At 34.3% G+C, this 27,049-nt stretch overlaps 5 protein-coding genes across 8 annotated transcripts; 3 read left to right on the top strand and 2 right to left on the bottom strand.

The window, feature by feature from the left end:
• The first annotated feature begins 1,987 nt into the window (after positions 1-1,987).
• On the top strand, positions 1,988-5,078 carry LOC108996838. The gene is made up of 4 exons (XM_018972869.2): positions 1,988-2,937; positions 3,925-3,995; positions 4,085-4,478; positions 4,575-5,078. Exons 1-4 carry the CDS (start codon positions 2,821-2,823, stop codon positions 4,764-4,766), a joined length of 774 nt encoding a protein of 257 aa, XP_018828414.2. The 5' UTR covers positions 1,988-2,820; the 3' UTR covers positions 4,767-5,078.
• A 1,216-nt stretch (positions 5,079-6,294) lies between these two features.
• LOC108996836 (UBP1-associated proteins 1C-like) lies at positions 6,295-12,459 on the bottom strand. Of its 3 annotated transcripts, none has more exons than XM_018972866.2 (3): positions 12,228-12,459; positions 11,582-11,961; positions 6,295-7,597 (listed from the first exon to the last, which is right to left on the bottom strand). In XM_018972866.2, the coding sequence occupies exons 1-3, from the start codon at positions 12,319-12,321 to the stop codon at positions 6,767-6,769; spliced, it is 1,305 nt and encodes a 434-aa protein (XP_018828411.2). In that variant the 5' UTR covers positions 12,322-12,459; the 3' UTR covers positions 6,295-6,766. The 3 variants fall into 3 exon arrangements, with proteins under 3 accessions (XP_018828411.2, XP_018828413.2, XP_018828412.2); XM_018972868.2 differs by having other exon boundaries at positions 11,582-11,943; positions 12,228-12,458; XM_018972867.2 differs by having other exon boundaries at positions 6,296-7,597; positions 11,582-11,949; positions 12,228-12,458.
• Positions 12,460-15,767: 3,308 nt separating this feature from the next.
• Positions 15,768-18,097, top strand: LOC108996740 (UPF0057 membrane protein At4g30660-like). 2 transcript variants are annotated; one of them, XM_018972761.2, is made up of 3 exons: positions 15,768-15,985; positions 16,298-16,463; positions 17,516-18,097. In XM_018972761.2, the coding sequence occupies exons 1-2, from the start codon at positions 15,896-15,898 to the stop codon at positions 16,433-16,435; spliced, it is 228 nt and encodes a 75-aa protein (XP_018828306.1). In that variant the 5' UTR covers positions 15,768-15,895; the 3' UTR covers positions 16,436-16,463; positions 17,516-18,097. The 2 variants fall into 2 exon arrangements, with proteins under 2 accessions (XP_018828306.1, XP_018828305.1); XM_018972760.2 differs by having other exon boundaries at positions 15,785-15,985; positions 17,872-18,097.
• A 1,704-nt stretch (positions 18,098-19,801) lies between these two features.
• Positions 19,802-21,433, top strand: LOC108996828 (F-box protein SKIP1). The gene is made up of 2 exons (XM_018972858.2): positions 19,802-20,224; positions 20,612-21,433. The coding sequence occupies exons 1-2, from the start codon at positions 19,860-19,862 to the stop codon at positions 21,180-21,182; spliced, it is 936 nt and encodes a 311-aa protein (XP_018828403.1). The 5' UTR covers positions 19,802-19,859; the 3' UTR covers positions 21,183-21,433.
• Positions 21,434-22,205: 772 nt separating this feature from the next.
• Positions 22,206-22,950, bottom strand: LOC108996829. The gene is made up of 2 exons (XM_018972859.2): positions 22,615-22,950; positions 22,206-22,515 (listed from the first exon to the last, which is right to left on the bottom strand). Exons 1-2 carry the CDS (start codon positions 22,745-22,747, stop codon positions 22,277-22,279), a joined length of 372 nt encoding a protein of 123 aa, XP_018828404.1. The 5' UTR covers positions 22,748-22,950; the 3' UTR covers positions 22,206-22,276.
• Positions 22,951-27,049: the final 4,099 nt, after the last annotated feature.

Raw genomic sequence — 27,049 nt, 5'->3', positions numbered from 1 at the left:
TATTATTTCAACAAATAGTATTAATTGAATTCAAGCAATAAGCAATAAACTTGTATAACTCATGTTGAACTAAATGCAACTTAAATGCATGTTGAAATGATTCCACTTCGTTTTTTGTTCATCTGGTTTTGGTGATGCTGGTGTTAATGATCATGAAGATTATGATGGTTTCTTAGAATATCTAGATCCATTTGCTTCTCTTCTTTTTTCTTCAATTTTATTCCATAAAATCTTTAAGGTGACGTTGATAGTAGTGTACTTCCCCTTTTATGGAATCAAACAAAAAGCTCAAGGAGATCAGAAAAACTATCCAAAACCACCATCAGGAATAGAGTTTGGCTCTGTTTTCTTCCAGACTACTCCATTCAAACATTCACATAAAAATAAACCCAAAATCAACAGATAGAACAAAAACCCAGTTGTAAAAACCAAGCCAAGACAATAAAAAATAGCAGATCTAGCAAAATAATAGCATATAATAGACCCAAATAAATAAATAAAGCCCCACGTTTAAAAACAAACCCAAAACATATTCTAATCCTTTTCCACATGCTTACAAATATAAAACATTGTCAAAAAATACAGATTTGGAAATGTAAGGCATGGGTTTCGGGGATATTTCCTAAAGAATGAAATACAAACCTTCGATTTGTCAAGAAGAACTAACACAGAGATAATATTTCACAACCCAAATCGAAATAATAGCACCAACACAGAGAGTATGCGAAATGGAGAAAAACTAACCTTGGTTGTAGAAGTCGATGACGGAGCGAAAAAGTAGAAGATGACGGCCACGAGGAACAGATCTTCGATCAGCAGAGGAAGAGTGACAAGAGCTAGGGTTTCAGCACGAGAGAGAAAGAGAGAGAGAAGAAGACGACGGAGCCACAAGTGAGAAACTCGAAGAAAAGAGAGAGAGAGAGAGAGAGGGGACGGATGAAAGCTAAACCTAAGAAAGAAGATGAACTGGGAAGAGGAACTTGAAGAGAGAGGGGGGACAGATGAAAGCTAAACCTAAGAAAGAGATGAACTGGTACTCGACGAAGGGGCATTTTGTTTTTAGGTATAAATGCGGGTACCGGATTGGAAATTTGGAACCGCTTTAAGTCACCCACATCTGGACCGTATAGGTCTGGATTTTATAATTCGGATTTCGGCCCGGATTTAATCCGAGCTGGAACCAGGAACCGAAAAGCGGGTATTCGGGTTTCGGACCGGGAAAAAACCCAGCCCGAATGAACAATCTTAATTGAATGTATTTAGGATGTCAATAAGTAAGCTTATAAGTAAATTTGATCTTTCCACAAACTCAACACAATCGTGTCCACTACTCAAAGGCATTATTATTATGTATCAATACAGCACTTATTAGAGCTCCTGCTATGGTGGGAATCAACAATTTAACAGTGTGTACCACTAAGGTCAGTCTGGTAGATTGATTGGCTCTCAAATCTTCTGTGAGGAATATAAGCAAAGGTTCATGAAGTGGCAGAATCTCAGCTTGGTTGGCCCCAAGCATTAAGGACAACTTTAATAGTGGCTAGGTAGGCAGGCAGGCAGGGTGGTCTCACAAGAAGTCCAGAAGGTAAGTCTGGATGAATACGAACTTCTATATTCAATGGGAATAGGATGACGATGATGATGGTACATGAACTTACCAATATACCCTTAGAAGGAAGTTAAATGTCTTTGAGATACCCTGCCAAAACCATTCACGGAATTGGATAAAGACAACTCTTTTTTGTATCTGGCTGGAACCGGAATTTTGAGTATTGTTCCACTTTAATCTGCCAAATGCTGGAAAGCTAATTGGGTGTGAAAACAGGAAGGAGAGTGCAAAACAGCATCTCTCTGAGCATCAGCATCGGCATCTTTAGCATCAAAACAAAAGACCAAAATGGTTATAACAGTAAATTCACATCCAATTGACCTGGTATAATAATGTGAGAATGAAGGAAAAGCACCTTCCCAGTTCAGGAGAAACACCACCATCACAACAACCTTCACAAACCCAACCCATCCCCAAAGCCTAAAGTTAAGGAAATACCAACAACAAAACTGCAACAGCACATCAGATCATTATAACAGGCTAACAGCACCATGTATCCAATTTAGCTACTACTGCTTTTTTTCGGCACCCCAGCCAACCCACCCTCCTCATCTCTCTCCCTCTCTCTCTTCTATCTCTATCTCTTCTCTCTCTCTCTAAATTTCCCCGTTCTCTCTCTAGCACAGGTGCAACACTTACCTCCCTATCAAAAAATCAAAGAAGAGTCCACACCACCCAACTCTCTCTTATGGCCCATCTGGACCAAAACTTACGCGGAAGAAAAACAAAAAAGAAAGAAAGAAAGAAAGAAAGAATAGGAAAGGAGAGAAAGAGAAGATGGATGTTTTCAAATGTCCTCCAACCGAACCTATCTCACAGACTCTCTCTCTCTCTCTCTCAAAAAAACATGTTGCCAACATTACCCTTCTGCAACCCCCCAAAAAATTCCCATCTTCATCACTGTCTCTCAAAAGAACATTATTTTTCACCGAGTTATGTGGGCTTTTTTGGGCTTCTTGTCTCGGTCAGAGTTTCACAGAGAAAACAGGGAAAGCAAGAACCTTCTTACCTCTTCCCCTCTATCTCTCCTTCTTATTTGTCTTTCCTTTTTCTTTCTCTCTATTCCGTCTCTCTAGCCTCCACTCTTTCATTATTTCTAACCCATCTCTTTCTTTCTTTTTATTGCCCATCTCTCTGTTTCTCTCTCCCCCTCTCCGCTCTTTCCGTATTTGCTGGTTCTTGGCTTTTGGGATCTGTTTTTGTGTGATCTGATGAAGAAAATGAAAGGGGCTGTTGTTATGAAGCCTTCTCCGTATGCCGTGTACGAGGACTCAAGGACCAGGTTCAAGCACCAGAGTCTTTTGCAGGACTTTGAAGAGCTACAGAAGGTAATTTCATTTGTGTGAATTCATGGATTTAAACTTTCTTTTGTGCGTTTCATGGGATCTGATATTTTGTTTGATTTTCTGGTGGGTTTTGTTCATAGTTTTCTGGTTTCCTTGATTTGTGTGCTCTGTGATGTTTGAAAACTGATTATATGGAAGATAAATTAGTATTTCGGGTCTTATTTGATTTTCTCCTTTTTGTTTTCAGGAAAGCTAAGATCTTGAATAAACAAAGCCAAAAAGATTTCAATTTCTCCGTTTTCTTCTCAAATTTTTTTTTAATTTTCTTACCCTACGCTATGGTTCGTTGCTGAGAAAAAAGCTGATAGAGGATGAAATGGAAATTAAATTTTAAATACGATGTTTTCTTTGGTACTTTTTGTTTCAAATATAATGAATACCCATCAACGATGGTTACTACAATTAATGGTTTTTCTGTTTTGAGGGGTGTGGGTGGTAGGGGGTTTATTCATATAGAGGAGATATTATCGGTGTCGAGTAATCATGAGTTTAATCGTATATTTCCCCTGGCTAGAAACTTTTTTTTTTTTTTTATATAAGTAAGTAAATTTAATGATACAAATGAAATAGGCATGTACACAAGAAAGAAGTATTCCCTGGCTAGAAACTTTTGTCTATTGAACTTTACTAGTTCTCTTTATCATCTTCTTTTCTGTCTTCCCGCTAGTCTGTGTGTTTGTTCGCAGTCAGTTTTTCAAGTTTATAAGCTTAATTTTCCTCTTAACTTATATGTAGAGGTTTCAATTATTATTTTGTAGGTTTTTCTTCCCAGTTCATCTGAAATTTCCGTTTAGTTTGACCTTATTAAACTTTCTTCAATGCATTTATTTTCGTTTTGCTCTTGCTGATTATATTTACATTGTTTGGTTTATGAGTTCTTGGCTAACCGTAATTTAGAGTCTTTATGTATGGCTTTGATTTTCTTCAATTTGCCTAGAGATGTATGCATAATATTAAAGTATATTTCAGGAAACAGAGGCAATGAAGAAGAAATTGCAGATGATGAAACAAAAAAAGTTGACCCTTTCAGCAGAAGTCCGGTATAACATCTTCAAATTGTTGATGGATTTGGACAAATCTACTATGATGCAATTTGTAACTTGGCCATCTTGTATATCTTTAACTGCAGATTTTTGAGGAAACGATACAAAAACTTGACTGCAAACCAGCTTCCCAACCCACAGCCAAAGCAGGATTTTGTGCTACCACAGAAGTTTGATGTCCGACATACTGGTGCTACAAAAGGAAAGAATAACAGTAAAAAGGAAGCTGCATTACGACCCCCGGTTCCAGCCCCTGTTTTAAACCGAAAGGAAAGGATTTACAATGGAGCCGAAGCCACCTTGCGGAAACCTGCTCCAATCTTTGACTTAAACCAGAAGGCTAGAACTTTCAGTGGAAAGGAAGCTGCTTTGCAAGGTTCTGCACCAATATTTGACATGAACCTGAAGGAAAGGATCTACAGTGGAAAAGATGCTACCAAGCGACACATTACTCCAGTTTTTGACTTGAACCAGATTTTGGTATTGTCTAATAACCAATGTCAATTATGAGCTTTAAGTTCTTGCATTTGCTCCCTTTTTATGAGCTAATATTTTTATTGATTTTTCTGTTTGCAGACAGACGAGGAATTGCAGTCAGATTCTGAGCCATCAGGAAGGGACGAGCCGAAGAAAAGTTTACTTAGGGGTGGAAGTGATGAGCAGCTCAATGATACGAAGTTATCAATTTGTAGGAATATGGGAAATGGGTCCAATCGAGCCGGGAAAAGGAAGATTTCATGGCAAGATCAGGTGGCTTTAAGAGTTTAAGGTCTTGATTCGATTTGCAATTGAAGATCCCAAGTATTGGTGGGGGTAAAAATGGTTGCCCTGCATTGTCATGTTCTTAATTTTCATTTCTTTTGCAAGTTTCGAGGTTCTTTCCTCCAGTGTAAAGTAAAAATAGTTTTATAGATAGAATATATAGATGAAACAATGGAATTGATGATCAGGAATCATATATGTGTCTACATATAACTATTCTTTAGTTTATATAAAAGCTTTGGCGAAGTAAACTAGAAGTAAATTTGGAAGCTTGCCATAATTTTGGAATGCAGGTGGCCGGCTTACACCCTTTGTTCATCAATTTGTGTCGATTATGATACTCATGTTCTGTATGGCATGGAAGGAATTACAGGTGGGGTAGTGGTGGCTGTGTTTTTTTATTTTTCCATTGCCGGCCCATATAGATAGTAAGATGAGATGAAATGATTTTAGTTGAAAGTTGAATAAAATATTGTTAGAATATTATTTTTTAATATTATTTTTATTTTAAAATTTAAAAAAGTTGAATTATCTATTATATTTTATATGAAAATTTGATTAAAATTATAATGATGAGATGAGATAAAATCGTTTCTATATTCAAATCGATCGTAATGGTTGACAGAAAATAACCTCTTACCCTCCTCCCTTAGAAACTAGGTCAAAATCTACAGACTAGAATTTTGTCCCAGGGAATGTTACTTTTCATCTTAGATGTATTATTCAAAGTCGTATCGATTAATATAGAGTATTTTAAATGGTTTAATTAGTCAATCACACTTAAAATGTGAAAACAAAAAAAAAAACAATTTCCTTTGGAAAATATTTTAGCTACAAAGAAATTATATAAAAATAATCTTACAAACTTATGTAATTCGTCACAATATAAAATTATTTTTATTGTAAAGTAGATATAACGGATTAGATGAAATCACGTCAATTTGTAGAATTATTTTTGTATAGTTCATTTGTGAATGTAGCAGTACTCATTTCCTTTCCTTTCATCTATCCCGACTGGCTGATTATTGGTTTTGGTTTGGCTTTTAGCTTGTGCGAAACGAACACATGTATAGAGTTGTTTGCTGTTCCTTCCAAGGATTGGAGAAGGTGGGAGAATACTGGCAAAGGAAGTCATTGTTGTACTTATTGTTACTTGGGAAGGTGGGAAGGCAAATGGCCAGCGAGCTGGTTATTGTTGTTTTCCTTGGTGGAGAAACAAGGTCGGTAGCTACTTTGTTTTCCTTCGTTTTTTTTTTTTTTTTTTTTCTTGTAAATAATGATAATGCTTTTCAGCTTGCGTGGAAGCTAACGATTTTAGGATAGTTTGTTGTTAAAGGATTGGAGATTGTGGAAGGTGGATGCCAGGAAATGAAACTCATGTTGTCCTTTCATGACCCTTTGGGTAAGAAAGCAATGGCCACTAAGCAGCTTGTCTGTGCTTTCCACATCTAATTTGCACACCCTTTGGAGATAAGAAAAATTATTCTCATCAGTCACTATTCACTACCCCACATCATATGAAAAACTTCCCTACTCCCTACGAAAAAACTATAAGTGTGGAGTATGAGAATGAATAGTGACTCAAGTTAAGTATGGAAAAAGATTTGCCAGGAGCACATTTAAAAATGCATATTCATCTAAATTTTCCACAAGGAAGAACAATCCTTTCACAACCATTAAAAGCTAAACTTATCTTTTAAATGAATGCTTATATGACAATTTCGTGTTGAACATGTCTCTAATCGACTCTAGTGTGTCCAAGGCCCTGTGATAATTACTCGGATTATAATTTCAGCTCTTCTTTTACTTGTGAATCTTCAATTTCCTTTTTCAGACTTGTAAGCAGAGAAACCGTCAATCTTTAAATCATTGTGTGGAGTATTCCAGCTTTTGAAATGATACCTGTCCTTGACCAGATTAAACTTAGTCATAGAAAATAGTCACGTTGTTCACTAGCTATAAACAGAAATAGTGACCTAACTCTGGCATCCCCCCATCTCCACTAATTAAATTGCATTGGAGAGAGAACCTGAGTTTTCTGCATCTGCATCAACAGTTGTTGTGGTCTTTTCAATTTCTTCTTCGGTCATTACAACTGTCTTTTGAGTAGCATTTGACTTCTTTGCTGCTTTGGCCACCAGATCTGTATCTACTGCCTTCTGAGTATCATCAGATGATGCCTTGTCGAATGTGGTTGCAACAACTCCATCTTTTTTACCAAGATTCTGAAGCCGAGCCCTGTGCTTTTTTCCCTTTTCGTGAGCCTCCATCACCACTTGAGAGTAGGCACCAATTTGACACATTGAACACCAAAACTTGAATTGCTTCTGCTTCTTATATTCTGTTGTTTTCTCAGCTCCCTCCGCTAGTGCAGTGCCCTTTCTCTTCTTAGAATTTTCTGCAATTCGTTTTTTCAGCACTGGAACCTGCTCATTTTTCTTCAAATTTTCTGTCATCTGGATTTTATGGTCTGAACCAGCCCCAATTTCATTCTGTTGAAGTGATTCCCCGTCTACTCTTGCTTTCAGTCCCAAGCTTCCAAAATCTGTGGTCTCTGTAAGCTGAGAAGGCTTTGAAGTGTCCTTTGGCGGTGGTATTGAGCTAGCAATCTTGCCCATTCTCTTAGCTCTAAGCCCAGTTTCTTTGGCCTTGTGCTTCTTTCCTTGAAGGTGATCGTTGAAACCTCTCTCGTTTGTGGCACTGACCTTACAGAGGGCGCAACTCCACTCCTCCTTGGGTCTTTTCTTCAAACCATATGGTTGGAGCTCACTAGAGCTCCCTGCTGGTGGGGTCACAGCTTTCTGCTTTCCTCCAGAAAGATTTGAGTTGGGCTTAGCCTGCAAGGAACTCGTGTATAACCCAATAATCATGTATATACAATATCAATAGCTATACACAATAATAAGTCGTGTATTCTACACCTTTGCGAGAAATAAAATAACTGGTATACGGAATCAGATTTGAACAGTGGAAAGAGAGGGCTAGAATTTATGGATGTGATACAGGGAATTCCTTCATTAGAGAGTTTGGGAACATTGCAAACTACGTGTTTTTACCAGGGGGAAAATTAAGTCTACCTAAATGATAGAATATGGATTCAAATAACATGTCTTATTCTAACGATGGCTACATCAATACTTCTCACATATTTAACCACAAAATTCATTCTAATTTGTATTATTATATCTCGTCTATTTAATAGTTAATAGGTCATGCAGATTGGCATGTGGTGTAATGCCCAAATTGCCAGTTTTCAATCAGGAGATCATGCATATAGGTTTTGTTTGACAGTACATTCAGAGTCCCAGTGCAGACAATTTGGGGCTTAATATTCACCTTTGCCCATATTAGGACTAAGAAAATGGAAAACTATGAACAAAAGATTAAACCAAGTTCATTACTATGATTAAGCCACACTTCAAAAGCTTTAAGATTTGAACTTGTCAGTTTTGGCAGAGTTGGGGATTCAAATCATATATCAAAAGATCTTTGAGAAAATCGCAGAATTCTATCAGAAATTATTCATAACTAATATTCTAATAATTTCGCTAAGATTCCAGCAGTTCGTAGATCATTGGGCTCCAACAATTATGATTCTAATATCAGATTTACAAAATCTTATGATTTTCAATAAGGATCCTTTGAACTTAGTCAGAATAATTAAAAATATATATTCATAATCCTTGGCAGAAGAAATCCTTCCATTTCATTTATTTACTTTATGCACAATTTGAATCTTTATATCAAATTTTAGGTATTAAGTAAATTCAGATATAAATGGCTTATGAACAACACTTTTTTAGTCTGTATATCACTATAACAAAACCCTAGTTATGCCATGAATGAGGGGGAGGAGGACCTGCAGGAGGGGGATTGGAAGTTACGAATACTTCTTTTGGTTCTATCGGGCTACCCTTCAAGCAGTTGAGTTATTTACACATAAGGCAGCTTTCTCCAATTGAACCAACAGATGAAAAATCATACCCAAGGACCATCAGAGGCATCAATATAGATTAAGTTTCTCCTATATAACTGCAGCATTTTTGTAACAAAATGTGTAACACCCCGTCCCTCGACTTGTGAAGCAAGAAAAACCAGATACTACTAACCTTAAAATAGACATTTTTTGCACCAAACATAAAAAATCTCATAATTAAAGTCCTCACTAGATATTTAAATAAAAGAAATCTCACAAAAATAAACATATTGTTCAATAGTACTTGTTTAAAATATAGTAGTCTAACTTGTGCTAAGCATTGCGGAAACGTAAATACTTTTACGTTTCCGCAATGCTTAGCACAAGTTAGACTACTATATTTTAAATAAAGGCTATTGAACAAGATGCTTATTTTTTAGAGATTTCTTTTATTAAAATATCTAGTGAATACTTTATTTATGAGATCTTTAATGCCTGATATAAATAATGTATGTTTTAAGGTTAATAACATCTAGTTCCTCTAGCTTTGCAAGCCTTAGAGGGACGGGGTGTGACAAAATTTCATAACAAACATTCATAGCTGCAGTGATCCAGGGAATTAATCTACCTAATTGATGACTGTGATGCCCCTTTAGGACTGACTTTTGAAGTGCTGATACAAAAGTAGAATTGCTACCCGCATACACAACAAGTAGGGCTGAGCAAAAATCTGAAAATTCGACTCCGAATCCGGCTCCGACTCCGACAAAACAAAATCAGAGTTGGAATTTTTTTTTTAATTTTTCAGTCGAAATTGGAGTCGAGTCGGAGGTGTCTCCTGACCAACTCCGACTTTATGCTCCGACTCCGACTTTGCCCTCCGACTCCAACTCCAACTCCAACTCCGAATCCGACTTCAATATTGTACATATCTTATAAAAATATATATTTATGTATATATTGATCATATATACTAGTATAGTTATATAGTTATATAACAAAAACTTATATAGTTAAATTCAATAATATACTAGTATGATCTACTTATTATAAAATGATATACTTATACATAATATAAATAGATTAATAATAGTTTAGTATATGGAAACATCATAGTATTAGTACCATACATTCTCAAGTATAGAAATAAGTTAGGCACTAGTATTGAAATAAGTCTAGTATAATAAGTTAATAACACAAAATACTAATTTACTAAAGAATAACAACATGAAATTAGACACTAGAAAGTCTAATATATAATTAAGTTACAAATAAGTTAGACACTAGTATAATAACATGTAATACTAATGTATAATAACATGTAATTAAACCCTATAGTATAAGTCTAGTATATAAATAAATTAGACACTAGTATAAAAATAACTAATGAGTCTAGTATAATAAGTTAATAATATATAATACTAATTTACTAAAATATAATGACATGTAATTAGACACTAAAAATAAGTCTAGTATAGAAATAAGTTATAAATAAGTATAAAAATTTGCAAGCCCATAAAAAAGTATTGTTTAAAAATGGGATAAATATGAAGTTAAAAAAAAAAACTAAAAAAGCCCAAATCCGACTCCGCTCCGACAAGTCGGAGTCAGATCGGACATTACACAAGTCGGAGTCGGAGTCGGAGTTAGGATTCAAACTTCGACAAAGTTGTAGTCAGAGTCGGATTTAGGAGATTCTGACTCCGACTGGGTTGGTGCTCCCCCCTAATAGCAAGCCTAAATAGTAAATACATGTAAATGTAAATGTCATCACTTCTCAGTCAAAACCACCAATGTAAGACAAGCAAATATCATTGTTGGGCATACCTTAAAGCAAGGCCACTACTGCGGCCGGCTGCATATGCACAAGGCAGCTTTCTCCAATTGAACCAATAGATGAAAAATCAATACCCAAGGACCATCAGAATCATCAATGTAGATTACGTTTCTCCTCCATAACTGCAGCATCTCTGTAACAAAATGTCATAGCAAACCTCCACAGCTGCAGTGATCCAGGGATATAATCTACCTAATTGATGACTGTGATGCCCCTTTAGGACTGACTTTTGAAGTGCTGATCCAAAAGTAGAATGGCCACCAGATGCATACACAGCAAGCAAAAACAAAATGCAAAAGTGAAAGTGAAAGTGAAAAGAAAATACAGAATGGGTGAGTTAATGTTGAAACAGGCCTGGTTGTTTTCCCGACCACTAGAGTTTTGATAACAAATGTGTGAAAGGAAACCATTAATACTTACATCCTCCCTACATACAGCCCCTCCCCCCAACCAAAAAAACAAACAGAAACAATCTGGCCTCAGACTGGTGGGGGAAAAGCTATACAAAGATGCATTCTTTATTTTGCCTTTGTTTTCATCTTTTTTAACTAATGGTTAAAACACAAAGCACCAAAGCTGGTGTATAAAAATTGAAAAAACGTTTTCATTCTCCTCCAGCACTTTGATTTTGATTAGAATCCAGGTTTCAAACTCCTCGTCCCTCAAAGATAGAGAGATCTCTCCAACAATCTTCCCATTAAACAGTTCTCTCCAATCCTATATTTCCCCATAATCAATCCAAAATGGTGTCTTTCAGTATGGATTAGACCATCAACTTCAATTACTTTGATATAATATCCATGCAGGGAATCAGGCTCTAGTCTCCCATAAGAAGAAGGTGGCAACAGAACTGTTATAAGACCAATGCCTAATGAGTTTGAGCAGGCTTGTAGCAAAAGCACAATCATCAGTAGAATGCGTAACCATTATGTCATAGACCAATATTGCTCCAAACCAAACCCAGAAGGGATAAAAAAAATCAGATATCTATCAAAAGCAAAATAGCGTCAAGAGAGAATTATGACACTCAAAAAACAACAGTAAGGTGATGTATAATGGATAACTGACCAGTAGGATTAACTTATCCTTGTTAACCTCCAACGAATTCTTAATATCAGGAACCATAGCTTCCCGAGATGCTGGCATTGTAAGCATATCAAATCCGCTGCCATGACCAGGAAATGCCAAACCCTCAAAGGGATGCAGCGATGGCAGCCTCGGTTCAACTGACAAGCCCTCGGCCATGAGCCTCCGCATGACCATTTCTCGCTCCATCATCAGCTCCCTCCTCACCTCCGCTTCGAGCATCTGGCGCCGAGCGATCTCCGCCATGATTATCTCTTCTCTAATCCGCTCCTTCTCGAGCTCCCGCTGGATTGCTTCTCGAACGTTACTCGGGTTTCGCATTTGCTCCGGGATTGCATTCGGATCTGCAGCTGAAATACCAGTTGATAGTAAAGGGTCACCGCAAAAATCAGTGAGAAACGATATTTAAGAGAATGAGCGGAGTTTTTGGCTCCCGAGAAACTGTGGGAAACGAAATGGAACTACGGTCTTAAAAAACCCTGTTTTTTTAGTACCTTGACCTCATCCAAATTAGCTACTGAACCAGAACAGTATAATAAATTAGACTCGGAAGTTTTCCTTTCGCCTATTTGATTTCTCAGCAACCAAACAGGACCATATAATAGATAAATGATGTATATTAACGGACCTCTCAATGCTTGTTCGGTGAAGTATCCGAAGCCGGAAGAAGAGGAAGGATATAATTGCGGTCGGCCATCAACGGCTCGAAACTTGAACTCCATGGAATTGAAAGAAAAAAGTACCGCAGAGAGAGGGATTGTGAGATTTTACAACTTTCCTTCGCGGTCTGGCTAGAAGGACTGGGTAGGAGGTACAGATGAAGTGCGAAATAAACGCGCTAAACATGCGCGTGGGTCAAGGAGTCGTAAAAGGTCTGGACTGAACATTTTGAGGTCCAACTTTCGGAAGGGATTTATAATTACGTAATAAAATAATATTATTTTAAATTTTATTTTGATTTTTATTCATTTAAATATAATAAAAAATATTATTATGGTACGTTCGTTCGCAGGTTGTGAGCTTGTCTAGTCCAACCACACATTGCCATGTGTTGTAAATTGAAGTATTTTCGGATAAAAAAGTTATCTTTTTTTAGCCAGTGCGGAGAAGATATCATTCACATCATTTAAATGATATGATTTTTCTATAAAAAAAAAAAAAAAAACTCTAAATATAAGTCTCACACTCTTTTCTATAAAATATGAGAGTAAGAAAATAAAATTATATATTTTTAAGTGGTGTATAGAGTGTAGAACTTCTGTGAAACATAACTCTAAAAAAAATGGCAAGATTTTTTTGGCATGATTCAAATTTTAAAATTTTTCTTCTAAATCGAATTATGTCTATAAGTACTTCATTAAGTGTGTTATTTACACCGATTTATAAATAAAAAATTTCAACAAAAAACGAAAGGAAAGCTGTTTTATTGATAATCTCCTTTATAACAAGGAATGAATACAAAATGGATTAGCTTCCATATCAACAATCTCACAAGAAATATGCAAGGCATTTTTTGCTAAAACATGAACTACATCATTAGCCTCTATTCTAACATGATTAGCTGACCAATGATCAAAACCTAAAAGTTTATGTTTGATATCATTGATAAGCATTCCAATGCTACAATCCTCAACTTTTGTATTGGCTTGGATTACTTGAAGAGAATCTCCCTTGATTACTTGGAGGTTCCCATCTCTGTATATGATTTCTTGTTGTTCCCAAGTTGCTAGAATTATCAAAATGCATTGCCTTCAAGTCCTGCAGAATCTGTTTTGAATGTTGCACCATAATGTTTGGGTGGGTTAATTCTACTTTGAAGGCAAAACCATTCCTTTTCTACCATAATCTTCTTGTAAATACTGTTATCTCTTTCGTATTCTCATTCTCAAACATTTAACTTAAATTTTTTAGAATTTCCATAAATGTCTTTTTAGTGATCTACTCTTCTATATTTTCTTTGAACATTGACCCCAAACATCTAGTGCGGCAATACATCCCTGAAGAACATGTTTAACAGATTTTCCTCCTCTAAAAAAATGTGAAAGTTTAAATATTTCACTACTTTCTTCTTATTAGGGCTGCAAATGAATAGAACAGCTCGTGAATAGCTCGAGCCCGGCTCGTGTATACTCAATTCGAACTCGGTTCATTTAATAAATGAGATGTTCGTAAACACTAATATAGGTTCGAATATTAAACGAGCAAAACTTGTATAAACTCGGCTCGACTCGATTTAGACTCGTGAACAAAACTCGTATAAGCTCAACTTGACTCGTTTAAGCTCGTTTTGAAACTCGAAATATGTTTTATATAAATATGTTATATATATATTACATGTTAGTTATATTTTATATACTTAATTTTATATTATTAATTTATTTATAGTTTACCTTATTTAATATATATGTTATGTTCCCAAAATGTGTATAGGATAATTTGTATAATAATATATCATACAACTACAACTATTGATTTATTATATTCTCTATATGTATTAAATAGTTTGGTTTATTACATTTATCTTGTGTATTATTTTTTTAATTTATCACTATAAGTTATTTTTATAAAAAAAAAAAAATTATACCATAAGAATTTTGAATCAAAATTATTTGGTTGAATAGTTAAATGGTTTGAGTTTTTTTGTAAAATTAAAAAAAAAATATTAATCAAAAGGTTTATTACATTTATCTTGTGTATTATTTTTTTAATTTATCACTATAAGTTATTTTTATAAAAAAAAAAAAATTATACCATAAGAATTTTGAATCAAAATTATTTGGTTGAATAGTTAAATGGTTTGAGTTTTTTTGTAAAATTAAAAAAAAAATATTAATCAAAAGATAAGACTCAAAAATTTCAAAATAAAAAAATCGAGTTCGAGCTCGAGCTACTCGAGTTTGAGTCGTTTGTTTATTTTTAGTTGAGCTCGAGTCGAATTCGAACAACATTAATGGTTAACGAACCAAGTTCGAACAAGGATATTTGAGTTTTGAGTTTGAGTCGAGTTTGAGCGAGCAAACATGTTAATCGAGCTCGAGTACCCTTGTTCGAATTCGACTCAACTCGATTCGTTTGTAGCCCTACTTCTTATCGAGATTCAAGTTTGTCGGAAGTGCTTCTAGATATGCTCTCCATAAGAAAACTTTGTCTACATTTGGTATGTTCGGTTTCCATATTCTTGACCAAATTTCTTTCTGTCTATTGCTGCTAGAAGACTGCCCTTTAGCTCGGTCTTGCATTTCTTTTTGCATATGATAAACACCCCTCACTGAGAATTGTCCATTAGCAGTGCCTCTCCATATTAACATGAGTTGTGCTACACATAAACCTCACACCCTGCACACCCACTTAAAAACATGTGATTTTATTTTTTTATCCTCATATTTCATATTTCTGAATAAATATATAAATGAAACGTCAAATCTCTGAATAAATTTCTGAGCTTGCAAATTCTGAATAAATTCTATAAAAAAAATAATATATAATATATAATATAATATAATATAATATATATATAGAAATAGACCTGTCTCGAACTTTCATTCCTAAAATTTTATAAGTAGATTTACTAAAATTGATATTAAAGAATAATTAAGTATATAATTTAATATAATAAGTTAAACTTATTTTAGATTAAGAAATGAGACCTCAACTAATAAAAATAATGATATATACAAATTCTAAATGTACAAGCCCGATGCAGATATTTTATAAAAAACTAGATTTTACTGTAAAAATGTATAAAACAAAAATTCAATTTTAAACCGTTAATATTCCATGATTTAATTTACCACGGATGGCAAAATAATATGTAAACTCTTAAATTAGACTATTGTTTTTTTACATATATTTTTATAGGAAAATATTCTACTTACAAAAAAAAATTTATAAAAAAAATTTTATAAATTAATATAATTTGACGTGGTTCATCAATTTATAAAATAATTTTTATATTTGAGCAGTACTATTTTTGTACGAGCTGTTGGGTCGGTTAGATATTGGTGGACCAAATTCCTTAATGGGTTCCCCACACCGTTTTGATGAGATGTCAAAGTTTGATAGGTCAATGAATGATCCTCAACTACCGTTTTTGTCCGTTGTTGCCGCGGTCGCAGAGAAGTCCGTAGTCCTTACAAGATCGGAACCTCTCTCTCTCTGTCTCTCTCTCTCCCTACCTCCTATTTGACTCTTTTGTTCCCTTCTCCATTAAGATTCCTCACCGCTATTCTCTTATCTCAAAAATCGCAACCGAACGAACTCTGTTTCTCTCTCGGTATTTACGGACACCAGTTGAAAATGCCGAGTCGCTGTGAGATCTTCTGCGAGATACTCATCGCAATCTTGCTCCCTCCTTTGGGCGTTTGTTTCCGCCACGGTTGTTGCAGCGTATCTTTCTATCTCTCTCGCTCGCTCTCTGTTTCTTAGAAACTAAAAAGACAACGAACTGAATACAATTTTATTTTTTTTGTCTGGAATTCAGGAGTAATTGAAGCTATTCTTTTCTTTTTATTGTCTTCTGAGCTCCATGATTACTATCTTCGTAAAAGTTTTGAGAAATTTTGCTATGTGCTAAGATCCACCGATGAAATCAATAAAATTTCTTGCTTGCCTATTAAAAAAGATATTATTGATGTTCGTTTTTGCTTGTATGCATTTTGATGAAACAAAGTATGAATCTCTCCGTTTGTGATTTTCCAGGTTGAGTTCTGCATTTGTTTGCTCCTGACTATTCTAGGTTACATTCCCGGAATCATCTATGCTCTCTATGCCATCGTGTTTGTGGATCGCGATCAGTACTTCGACGAGTACAGGCGTCCCCTCTACGCCCCCGCCTAGTCGCGTTCGCTCGCATGCTCGCCCTTATGTATGAGTTGATTTCGTTTCTATCCAATTCATTCCTTAATTATTTCAGATGTTGCTTGTTCACTTGGATGGAAGTATTTGAAGAGAGTGATCTAAATTTCAGTTTTAAGTTTAAATATAGTTTGAATGAAGAAGGGAAAATGCGAGATTTGATGCAATTAATATTGTTTTAAGCCTTACGCAGATAAAATTTGAAATAATTAGATGTTCGATGTTCATCATATTTCAAGTATTTGTACTTGGGAGTAAATTTGCCCAAATCCATTGATTATGCGTTGTTAAAGTTGATGTCGAGCCATTCATAAACAATTGCCATTCAAAATTATTTGATTTCCGATGCTCAACTACTGCTGCTGCTTGAAATTGCTAAATACAGTGAAGTTTTCAATGTTTTGTGGTTTTATCAAGACATGGTACAGGAGCATCTCTCTCTCTCTCAAATCGTTCCGTTTTTCTCTTGGCTTTTTTTAATAGTTCTTTATTTGGTTCTTTAATATTGCTTTCCGTATTGCGTAAAGCAAATCAAAGTCCTTTCATCTTGAGATTTCTCCTTTGTCAGTCCATGGAATGTGCCCCAATGTTATTGGATTACATTTTTCTTTAAAACCCCTCATTTGACCGATAAAAAAAATATTTCTTTATTTGGTTTAGACAATGGCGGAGAAGAACAGAGAGCAGCAAGTTCATATTCTCTTTTCTCTGTATTATTTAGTTTGGATTTCAAAATGTGTTGAAATGGTTTGTGAATAGTAAAATAAAATTTTAATTGTTAATTATATTTTATGTAAAAATTAAAAAAAAAAAATTTGAGATTTGAAAAAATTGAATTGTTTATTATATTTTATGTAAAAATTTAAAAAAATTATAATGATAAAATGAGATAAATTGAGATGAATTTAGATGAGTTTTGAATTCAAACGAGGCAATATGTTTAGCATCCATGTGTTCTCAAGTCTTAATAAATTTATTGCCCCAAAATTTGTTCGTTTCTATCTTTTCTTTTCCACCTTCAATGAATGTATAGAAATACCTTTGATTTTATGTTTCTTGCAGGTGGAGTTCTGTATTGGCTTCCATCTGTGTCTGCTATGTTATATGTTCATGGACGAATTTGCCCTTTATATACCATTTTTGTTTGACATCATGATCTGTACTGTATAAAACAGCACCAACTCATGCCTAGCTAGTTGCTCTTCATCTCTTTGCCTCTCATCTTGTGTACACTTTAAGTTGATGATATTCAATTCTTTTAACATGTAAGCCTCTCTATTTGCCCTTAGTTTCCCACCTTTTTGCCGAGAAGAGCCTCTGCATACATACGGTCTGCATGTGTTTGCACACACATCTGCATTTGATTCAGATGTTACCAATTTATGTTTGATTTGTTTCATTTGGGAAAATTTATTCAGATCACATGATGAAGCAGAACTATCAGATGGATTTTTCAGGTGATTGATTATATAAACAAACTAATGGAAACTTCAGCCAAGGATGTAAATGATGGCAACCGGTTCTTGGTTGAGGCTACAGTTAAACTTGTGTAAGATGTAAATGATGGCAACCCATTAGCTTTTCTTCATAATTGTTCCTTCATAAGAACAGGGCAATATTTTTTAACACGAAGGTTTTTGTTAATTTCCATTCATATGTTCACCTACGAAAAACCATACACTTGGGAACATTGTTTAAATCAATTCAAATTGCTCTCTCTCTCTCTCTCTCTCTCTCTCTCTCTATATATATATATATATATATATATATTAAACATAATCATACAAGATTGAATCTGAGAGCCTTGGAGATTTTATTCACCTTGAAGAAGAAGACACCACACAAAATCAGTTAGCAACAGATATTGAGATGGAAATGCAATAAGATTTGCTTAGTACTTTGAGCTGGTACTTGAATATGTTGCCTAGGCTGGTTCATACTATCTTCATTACAAGAATTTCTTTTTTTTTTCTAAGCAAGCAAATTTCATTAGAAAATGAAAAGATGATACATGAGGAGGGGGTGGGGGTGGGGTTTCCCAACAAACACCCAAATACAATAATCACAGTACAAAAGTGATAGAAGAAAACAAAAATAAAATAGGTTTTGGGACCAATTTCTTGGTCTTCACCTATTAATGGTCTTGAACAACATTGTTAGCTCAGAAGGACTTTGTTGTGAAATGGACAATTTCTTGAAGAGTAATGTTATGGAATGTGCATTGTCGAAAAAGGTGTAGTGATTTGTGAAGAATTTTCATCAATCTATTTTTAATTAACTGGAAATTGTCATGAAGGGCGTTCATGTAACGATGTCCTCCAAAAATGACATTATCATAGGATAGGTAATGATTTGAAGGTAGAATCTCTAGGAAACATAACCATCGACAAAATTCACTATTTGGAAATGATTTATACAATTTTTAACTGTGCAAGTTCTGTATATTCATATTAAAAAGAAAAATTTTACTAATCATTTCTACATTATACACTACACATGAATTTTTTTTTTACCAAATATGTGAAGTATAGATGATAAGTAGAAGAACTCAATTAATTTAACAAGAATAAAATCAAAAAATATGAGAAATATAAGATTCATATGAGAAAATTAACTTTTTTATGATGAATCTTGCATCTTTCAAAAGAAATGTACAAAATTTACACACATGATATTGGATTAAACTTATCACTACATTTCATGTTCACAAACTATTCTTTAAAGAAGGTTTGAGGATGTTTGCCGACTTTTAGAGCATTGGCATTGAACTCATCAAATAAGTTCAATATTCAAAATTTGATAAATTCATGTTTAAAATCACTGTATTGGATTAACCAAATTCTAAAATTTGAAACTTTGAACTCTAGTGCATTATAATTCATCTTTAAATTTGAAGACTCACTATTCACACTTTATAACTATTATTTTATTTACTTAAATTATTATTTTCTAATTTTGAGTCAAAATATATTTAAGTTAGAAAATAATAATTTAAGTATCAAATTAAATTATTAATTAACATATAGTTAATATAATTATAAAATATGAAAAAAATAATAAATTAAGAATATTACTATTAAAAAAATAATATTATATTATTATTTTGATAAATCTAATAGCTAATTCAATATAAAATTTTAAATAGAAAAATTTTAAATTTATAAAAAGTATATATTTTTTAAGAAATTTTAAATATGAAAATAATGAATTCTCTAAAATTTTGTTGTCATTTTTTTCACGTCTTAAACGCCAGGCGGGGTGGGGAGGCAAAAACAGCAAACAGGAAAAATGAATGAGCGACAGCGCCGACACGTGTGTGGCGAGATGGCTACTAAAGTCTATAGAAGCTCTATCCACAAGACAAGCAAAACTACCGACAGACACTTTCGAACCAACCACCCTCGAAATGGACACCGAGGACGTAGGAGCAGAGACCGATTCAGGAACCGGACCCGGGCCCGACTGGGCGGAATTGACCCATGAGTGTCTCGCCAACATCCTCTCCCGGCTCACCCTGGAGCACCGATGGCGCGGAACCATGCTCGTCTGCAAGTCCTGGTTCCAAGCCTGCAAAGACCCTTGTCTCCACTCGTCTTTCGACCTTGAGCCCCACTTCGACTCGGCCGCCGATTCGGCTAGCTGGTGGGCCCCCGATTTCGAGAGGAAGATGGATTCCATGCTCCAATCCGTCGTCGTTTGGAGCGACGGATCCCTCTCTGAGATCCGCACCCGTCACTGCTCTGATCCCTCTCTCTTATTCGTCGCTGAAAGGTATACTCATCAGCGCACTCATATTCATACATATATATATGCTTTTATTGGTTCTCTTGTTATAGGACCCGTTGGGTTTTTGTTTTTGAATTTGTACTTGAATTATTGAATTGTTCTTTCCAAGTTTTGACCTTTGTTGTGATGCTATATAGCTTTTTTTTTAATGAAAAACTTAGAGAGCAGGGAAAAAAACTACCTCTTTGTCTTTCTGTTAATGAAGTCATCTTTCTCTCATACAGAATTCAGATTTATCAGTTTTTCTGTTGTAGCTTCTTAGTATAGTTATAGATCGTTATCCCCGTTGAGAAGTTTGCTCTTGTTGGATTGCTGTTGGTTAATTAGGATATAAATAAACAAATTGAATTTCGACATATATTTCATGTTCAGGTGCCCAAACCTTGAGGTTCTTTCAATCAAGAGCTGTCCGAACGTTACTGATAGATCAATGGCTAATATAGCTTTCCATTGCACCAAGCTTAGGGAACTGGATATCAGCTATTGCTACGAGATTTCTCATGCATCGTTGCTACTGATTGGAAGCAATTGCCCAAACCTTAAAGTTCTGAAGAGAAACCTTATGAATTGGTTGGATCCTTCCCAACATGTGGGAGTTGTCCCTGACGAGTATCTAAATGCATGTCCACAAGATGGGGACTCGGAAGCTGCCGCCATTGGAAAATCTTTGCCTTATTTGGAGCATCTTGAAATTCAGTTCTCCAAGTTGTCTGGTAGGGGCCTTACTTGGATATGTGAAGGGTGTCCAAACCTCAAGTACTTGGATTTGTCTGGTTGTATGAACTTGACTGGTCGGGATATCACCAATGCATCATTGGGTCTGAAGGATATGGAGATTAAAAAGCCAAATTTCTATATTCCAAGGTCAGTCTTTCACACAGAGAGGTATGGTCATTGGAGATTGTATGATGAGAGGTTTCAAACAGATGTTTTCCGAATTTGATCAGGCAGAATTGAGATTTGAATGGTTTACAGAAAGCAGCTTCTCCATGCTGGTCTATGGAGCTCTTGACAAAGATTCTGTAGTCTAAGTTACCATTTATGTCTAATTAACTCATGTCCGGTTGATTTCGGTAGTGATTGTTTTGTTCTGTTTAATTTGTAATGGATTTGTGTATCAAGGATCATACTTTCATCTACTCCTGTATGGTGAATCGATATTTACCAAAGATATGCGTATTAAATTTCCATAGACATACTACTTCTAATTTATCTTTTCAAAGCACTGCTGCTTAGCTTCTGCCAAGAGCAATCTAGAATATGAACATCTTTTGTTACCAAAGATATGCCTTGAGCTACTTCTAATTTATCTTTTCAAAGCACTGCTGCTTAGCTTCTGCCAAGAGCAATCTAGAATCCGAACTCCTCCTTTTGTTCTTTTAAACGTGTTAGTGACCATTTAATATAATATGTGACAGCTTTTGAATTATGCATAATAGCGGATTTGTGCTACCAAATGGATGGGGAAGGATTCCATATTCCTTTTTATAGATAATTGGAGGCTTGCCTAAGCTGCCGACCAAGGAATTCTCCAATGTTTAATTTAGTAAGGGAACTAAGAGTAATATAAGAAGAAAGAGAGCAAGAAGGTGAGGTATATTGAAATCTTGGCAATCGTTACTTGGTGTCACGTCTCATTTCCTGCTTGAGAAAAGTTCTTTATTTTGGATTTTGTTATTCTTTGAGCTGATGGGGCCAATATTTTGTAAATCAGCTCTGCATTATTTGATTGCTATTGGCATGTTGATAAATTTAGATTATGCAGACATTGGGGCTAATAGGTGGGGAGTTGTAGTTTGGTTGAGCTAGGAAATTATTAGGTTTGGCTTCTTTCCATGCAGTGCTTCATGTTCATAGAGCTCAAGGTCTAAACATCTTATGGCAGTGTTGAGTTCATTAGATCATCACCTTAAAGCTAGTTTGGTGATAAACAGAGGTCTTTTGGACTGTAATATAATCTGAAGAATTGAGAAAGCTGGTCCTTAACATTGGGGAAAAAAGGGCACAAGTGAAGTTTAATGATCACATCCGTGGAGTTCAAAAGAAGAAAACAAGAAGGAGCAATCCAAGTACAACATGCCTAAGCAACACTGAAAACCCCAAACAGGGTCGAACAAAAATGGAGTTTGCTCCACTACGGGAATTACGAGGGTGCTTAAGGTCATTGGCACCACCATAAATTGCTTTCGCCTTCTGGGAAACCCTTAGAGGACGTGCTGCTTGAACTACATCATTTCTTCTTTGATCACCTGCTTCTCTGTTCCTGTCATTCATGTCTGAATAGAAAGACAATATAATTACTGACTAATTTTGGTCTTAATTGGTTACTTTATTACACAGATCAACCTAAAAAACAGAGATTATGAAGTGCTTACAGTTAAGCTGTTTTCTTGGATTCATATACGGCTTATCTTCTGCTTGTGGGGTGAAAGTGCTTTGGCATGCTGAATAAGTAAGAAGTTTGAGGGATACAATGAAGAAAAGCCATACAAGTACTGCTATCTTCATGTGCTCTTGATTTTGTTGTTGCCAACTCTATCTTAGGTGCTGGGGGGCTGTCAAGGAATGAGAAAGGAAGTTTAGGCTGCTGCTAATGAATGAGGACTTAGAAGCAGTAAGCTCATCATTTATAGTGTTCATGGGTGTCCTAGCCTGATGTGAAAAATGTCCCAAAAGACATGGTTTTGGGTTCTTTAACTTGAATGGGAATGCATTTTTTGATGAAGAAGAAAAGATTGAGATTCTTTGCATTTTCTCTTTTCTCTTTTCTTCTCATTTTTTGGGTGGCCATTGATGGGCTTCTTTCTAGGAAATGAAAAGAATAAAGAGGTTTTTATTCCAAGGAATATTTAAAGTCTTCTTTCGGCTTAAAAAAAAAATAGTAATCGAATATGTTTTATTCGTAGAGAAATCCCAAAGCAATTGCATGGCACTGTATCCCCATGTGCGTTATATTCGAACCTCTCCTATAAAAAAGTGATTTTTTTTTCTTTTTTACTTCAATTTTCTTTCATGTTTGGATCTGCCCTTTTAGACTCCCCAATAGATCAGCATATGATGCTTGAAAGTACTTGTATCTCTAAAATCTACATGCAATTTGGTAAAATAATATTTGTACAATCCAATTGAGTTATTTATCCCTAAATATCAAATTTTGTCAGATTATACCGTTCATTGTGTTGATGCAATTTTTCGACATGGTTGTAGCCCAACAAATTGGTTGAATGACCCACAATGATAACCCAGGTGTTGATACAGCACTTAGATGTTTATCTATAAAATAAATAATAAATAAAGCGTAGAAAATGTAAATAAAAAGATATTTACGTGGTCAACATAAAAGGGTACATCCACATGTCGTTTGGGTGCAAAATCTACTATGTTTGATGATTCTACAGTCTCTCATGGCCTCTAACAGCCCTCAATACAATGAAAAAAATAAGATTAAAGTGAGGTTAAAGAAGATATTTTCCTTCAGGAGAGGGAGGATTCCGCGAGTTGTAGACAAATTGTAGAGATTATTTCATTTTATATATAGTCTCCGACTCTCCATCCTTTTTTAGAGTAGCTGAGTCATACTTGCCTTATGTCACTTTCATATTTTTGTATGTCAATCAATCACTTTTAACTTTATCTCTTTTTTATCTTTTTTTTTTTATTCTTGACAATGAGATTCGAATTAAGGAGTGGACCCTAGTTCATTTTGTTTGGCGCATTCAATCATAATAGCTAAGATTGATTAAAAAAGAGTGAGATAAGGAATTTGGCCCTTCAATCACTTTTTTTTTTTTTTTGGTGTTTAAAGATGTAGTGTCTCAGCAATATTAAAAATGATTGACTACCAAATTACGAGTCATATCACTCATTACATGAATATGATTTCACTCATCATGCATGGTCCATCTTGTTGCATTACATATTTCGTCCTCCTTCTGTTATTCTTTCTCAGTGGTCATTAGGGTCCTCTTCCAAAATTGTAAATCTTTTGGTATTCTGATTTGATTTTCTTAAGATCAACCATTCAAATAACAAAATAATTTACGAGCTTCATTGTATTTTGGAGACTCTTTTCCCTTAGCACAGTGCACACCAATTAATTCAAAAGAAAAATATTTTAATCACAAAAAAATCTTCTAAAAGTAAATCCACAAATCGAGTTATTTAATATGGTATGTTAGATTATAAAATAGATCTAATATATCACGTGAAACTACTAATTTATAAATTTACTTTTACGTGATCTCTTTATAACCGTATGTATAACTTCTCTTTCATTTCCTTTCATATTTTCAACACATATTTATTGGTAAACTAGATTATTCAATAACTTGTAAGTGAGACTCATTATTCTATACATTATTCATAGAAAGGACAGCAAACCACGTCTTCTGAAGTAAGAAAAACAAGCTTTGCTATAGCACAAAATTGCCTGTGCAAGTAGCCAATCGAGCTTTTGTTTATTTCATTGGTAGAGATTCTGAGTTAATGGATAGGCATGAACTTGGCGTTCAACTTCAGGCCACCTACCAATCTTAATTAATCAACCTTTCTATCTATGGCCATCTCTATACTCGAAAATTAAAACACACTTTATATTATCAAAGGAGTAATAATTTGTATAAGTTTCAGATATACAAGTTATGTACAGTTTTTTTTTTTGTAAAAAATGGACTTCTGTATGAAAAAAACTATTCTTTTTTAACGAGATCTATTTTTTTTATAATTTATATGCACAGAACTTGTTTATTTGAGAGTTATAAGCTTAAAAAACTAAAATAAAATAAAATTCTTGCAAGAGAAACCAGTACTTAGATCTTATAACACAGCATCAGCAAAGTTTACAAACTGAATTCAACTTTACACATTATGAAAAAGCAAAAAAAAAAAAAAAGTCTCAAATATAATTAACCTGACAAGAAAAAGAACATAAACAAGGAACACTTAATGCTAGCTTGCAATCAAATAAAGCAATTATGATCTTCTGTGTTTGAGAAAAGAGCTTAAAAGATGTTTGAAGAAGAAATAAAAACTAGTTGTTACATGAACAAACCAAGGCAAAGGGAGAAGCAAAGAAGAGAGCCAACATGGAAAGAAGATAACTGGTTTCGAGCTGCTGAAGATCCCTTGACACCAGGAGTACGTGTTCCGAATGACCCCTTTTTTCTAATGTAAACTCCAAGCTTCCGGTTGTAAAACGAATCGTCTGTCAATGGCGTCTCTTCCTGTTGCAGATGCTGCCGGCCAAGAATTCTGCCAAGGCCGGGATTCAAAGCCCTTTTCTCTTGATGAGCAGCCTCAGAACTTGGAAAAGTTTGACAGAACAAGAGGAGAGCAACTAGTACTGAGAGACAGAATATCCTTCTCATCTCAATCATCATGTCTGTCGAGAGAAAAAAAGCAAAGCTTCTGGTGTACAAAAGATGCCTAATATTCAATGGAGAACTTGAACTTTGGTGCGAAGGAAAAAGATGATGGGAGATGGGAGCAAACAATAGCTTGACAATGATATATATAGTATTTGGATTCAACAGTGGAAGATGGATACGACAAGATGGAGTTTCTTGTCGTTACGCTAACCGAGGTTGTGACAAAGTCAAGCTGTCAAGACAGACCAAAAATGAACAAACGTGCTGCTTTCTCATGACTTCCTACGACATATTTCATCCTTATATTAATTAGTATTCAATCCACATGGTGTGCGTCTTATTATATTTCGAAAGATTTTTTCTCCAGATTTGGGTTCATTTTTAGAAGAAAAATTGACCATTCTATTTGACTCTCATTTTGATAATCATGTATTTTAATTTTTTTTATTTAATAATTAAAAAATAATTATTAGTATATTAATATTTTTTTAAAATATTTTAAAATAATATAAAAATATAAAAATTAAAAAAATTATTTAACTAGTAGTAAGATAGAACGGTGTGCTCTGAACGGCAAAGTAGCACCGTTCTTTTTTAAAATGGTAAGTGTCCATTGAGCATGTGTGATAAACACGTATTTTTTTTTTTTAACCGTTCCAAATTAATTTTTTTTTATATGTAATAACTACTATAAAATGCTACTTTGTTCCATGATAGAACAAAGTATAACTACTTTGTAATGGGCATACCTCTCATTTTGATTTATTTATGTATTTTTTTAATAATTAAAAAAATAACTATTAATAAATTAATGTATTTTTTAAAAAATATTTAAAATAAAAATATATATAAATGTACTAGAAGGTATGTGTCTTTTTATCTTTATTGAATTAGTAATCATGAATAGTAGGAAACCTTTCATTTTTAATTTTTTATTAATCTTGTAAGAAAATCGAGTGGATTTATTGTGATAATAAAAATAATATAATAAAAACTAAATAATATTTATAATTTTAAGCTGTCCAAATCCCACTAGCTTTTTGTGAAAAAAAAAAATAGAATCCATTAAAAACGAATCCGATACATACTCTCATACTATATCTAGTATTATTTAAAATAATAATAATAAAAAAATATTCAGTCAATCTAACGAAGGGGCGATAGGGATAGAGGGTAGAAGTAGGTCATGAATTCCGGCACAGTGATTTCCCGAAGATAAATTTGAATTGGATTAAAAATTAACAAAATTAATAATACGTCAAAAGAAAATGATAGAGAAAATAAAGACAACTTGGTCAAAAAAGTCAAGACCTACGGTAAGAAGATATCTGAGAAGCTACCTTGATCCTATCAGATAAAAAATTCTATCAGATATTTTTAAAAAATCTAAAAAAATATTTTAAAATATCTCATCTAATCTCATCCTTATTAAATATCATTTAAA

This window comes from Juglans regia, chromosome 6 (genome assembly GCF_001411555.2).
Source record: "Juglans regia cultivar Chandler chromosome 6, Walnut 2.0, whole genome shotgun sequence".
In the NCBI taxonomy this organism is placed as follows: domain Eukaryota; kingdom Viridiplantae; phylum Streptophyta; class Magnoliopsida; order Fagales; family Juglandaceae; genus Juglans; species Juglans regia.
Note: the sequence above shows the minus strand (reverse complement) of the source record. Positions and strands in the feature narration are given on the sequence as shown.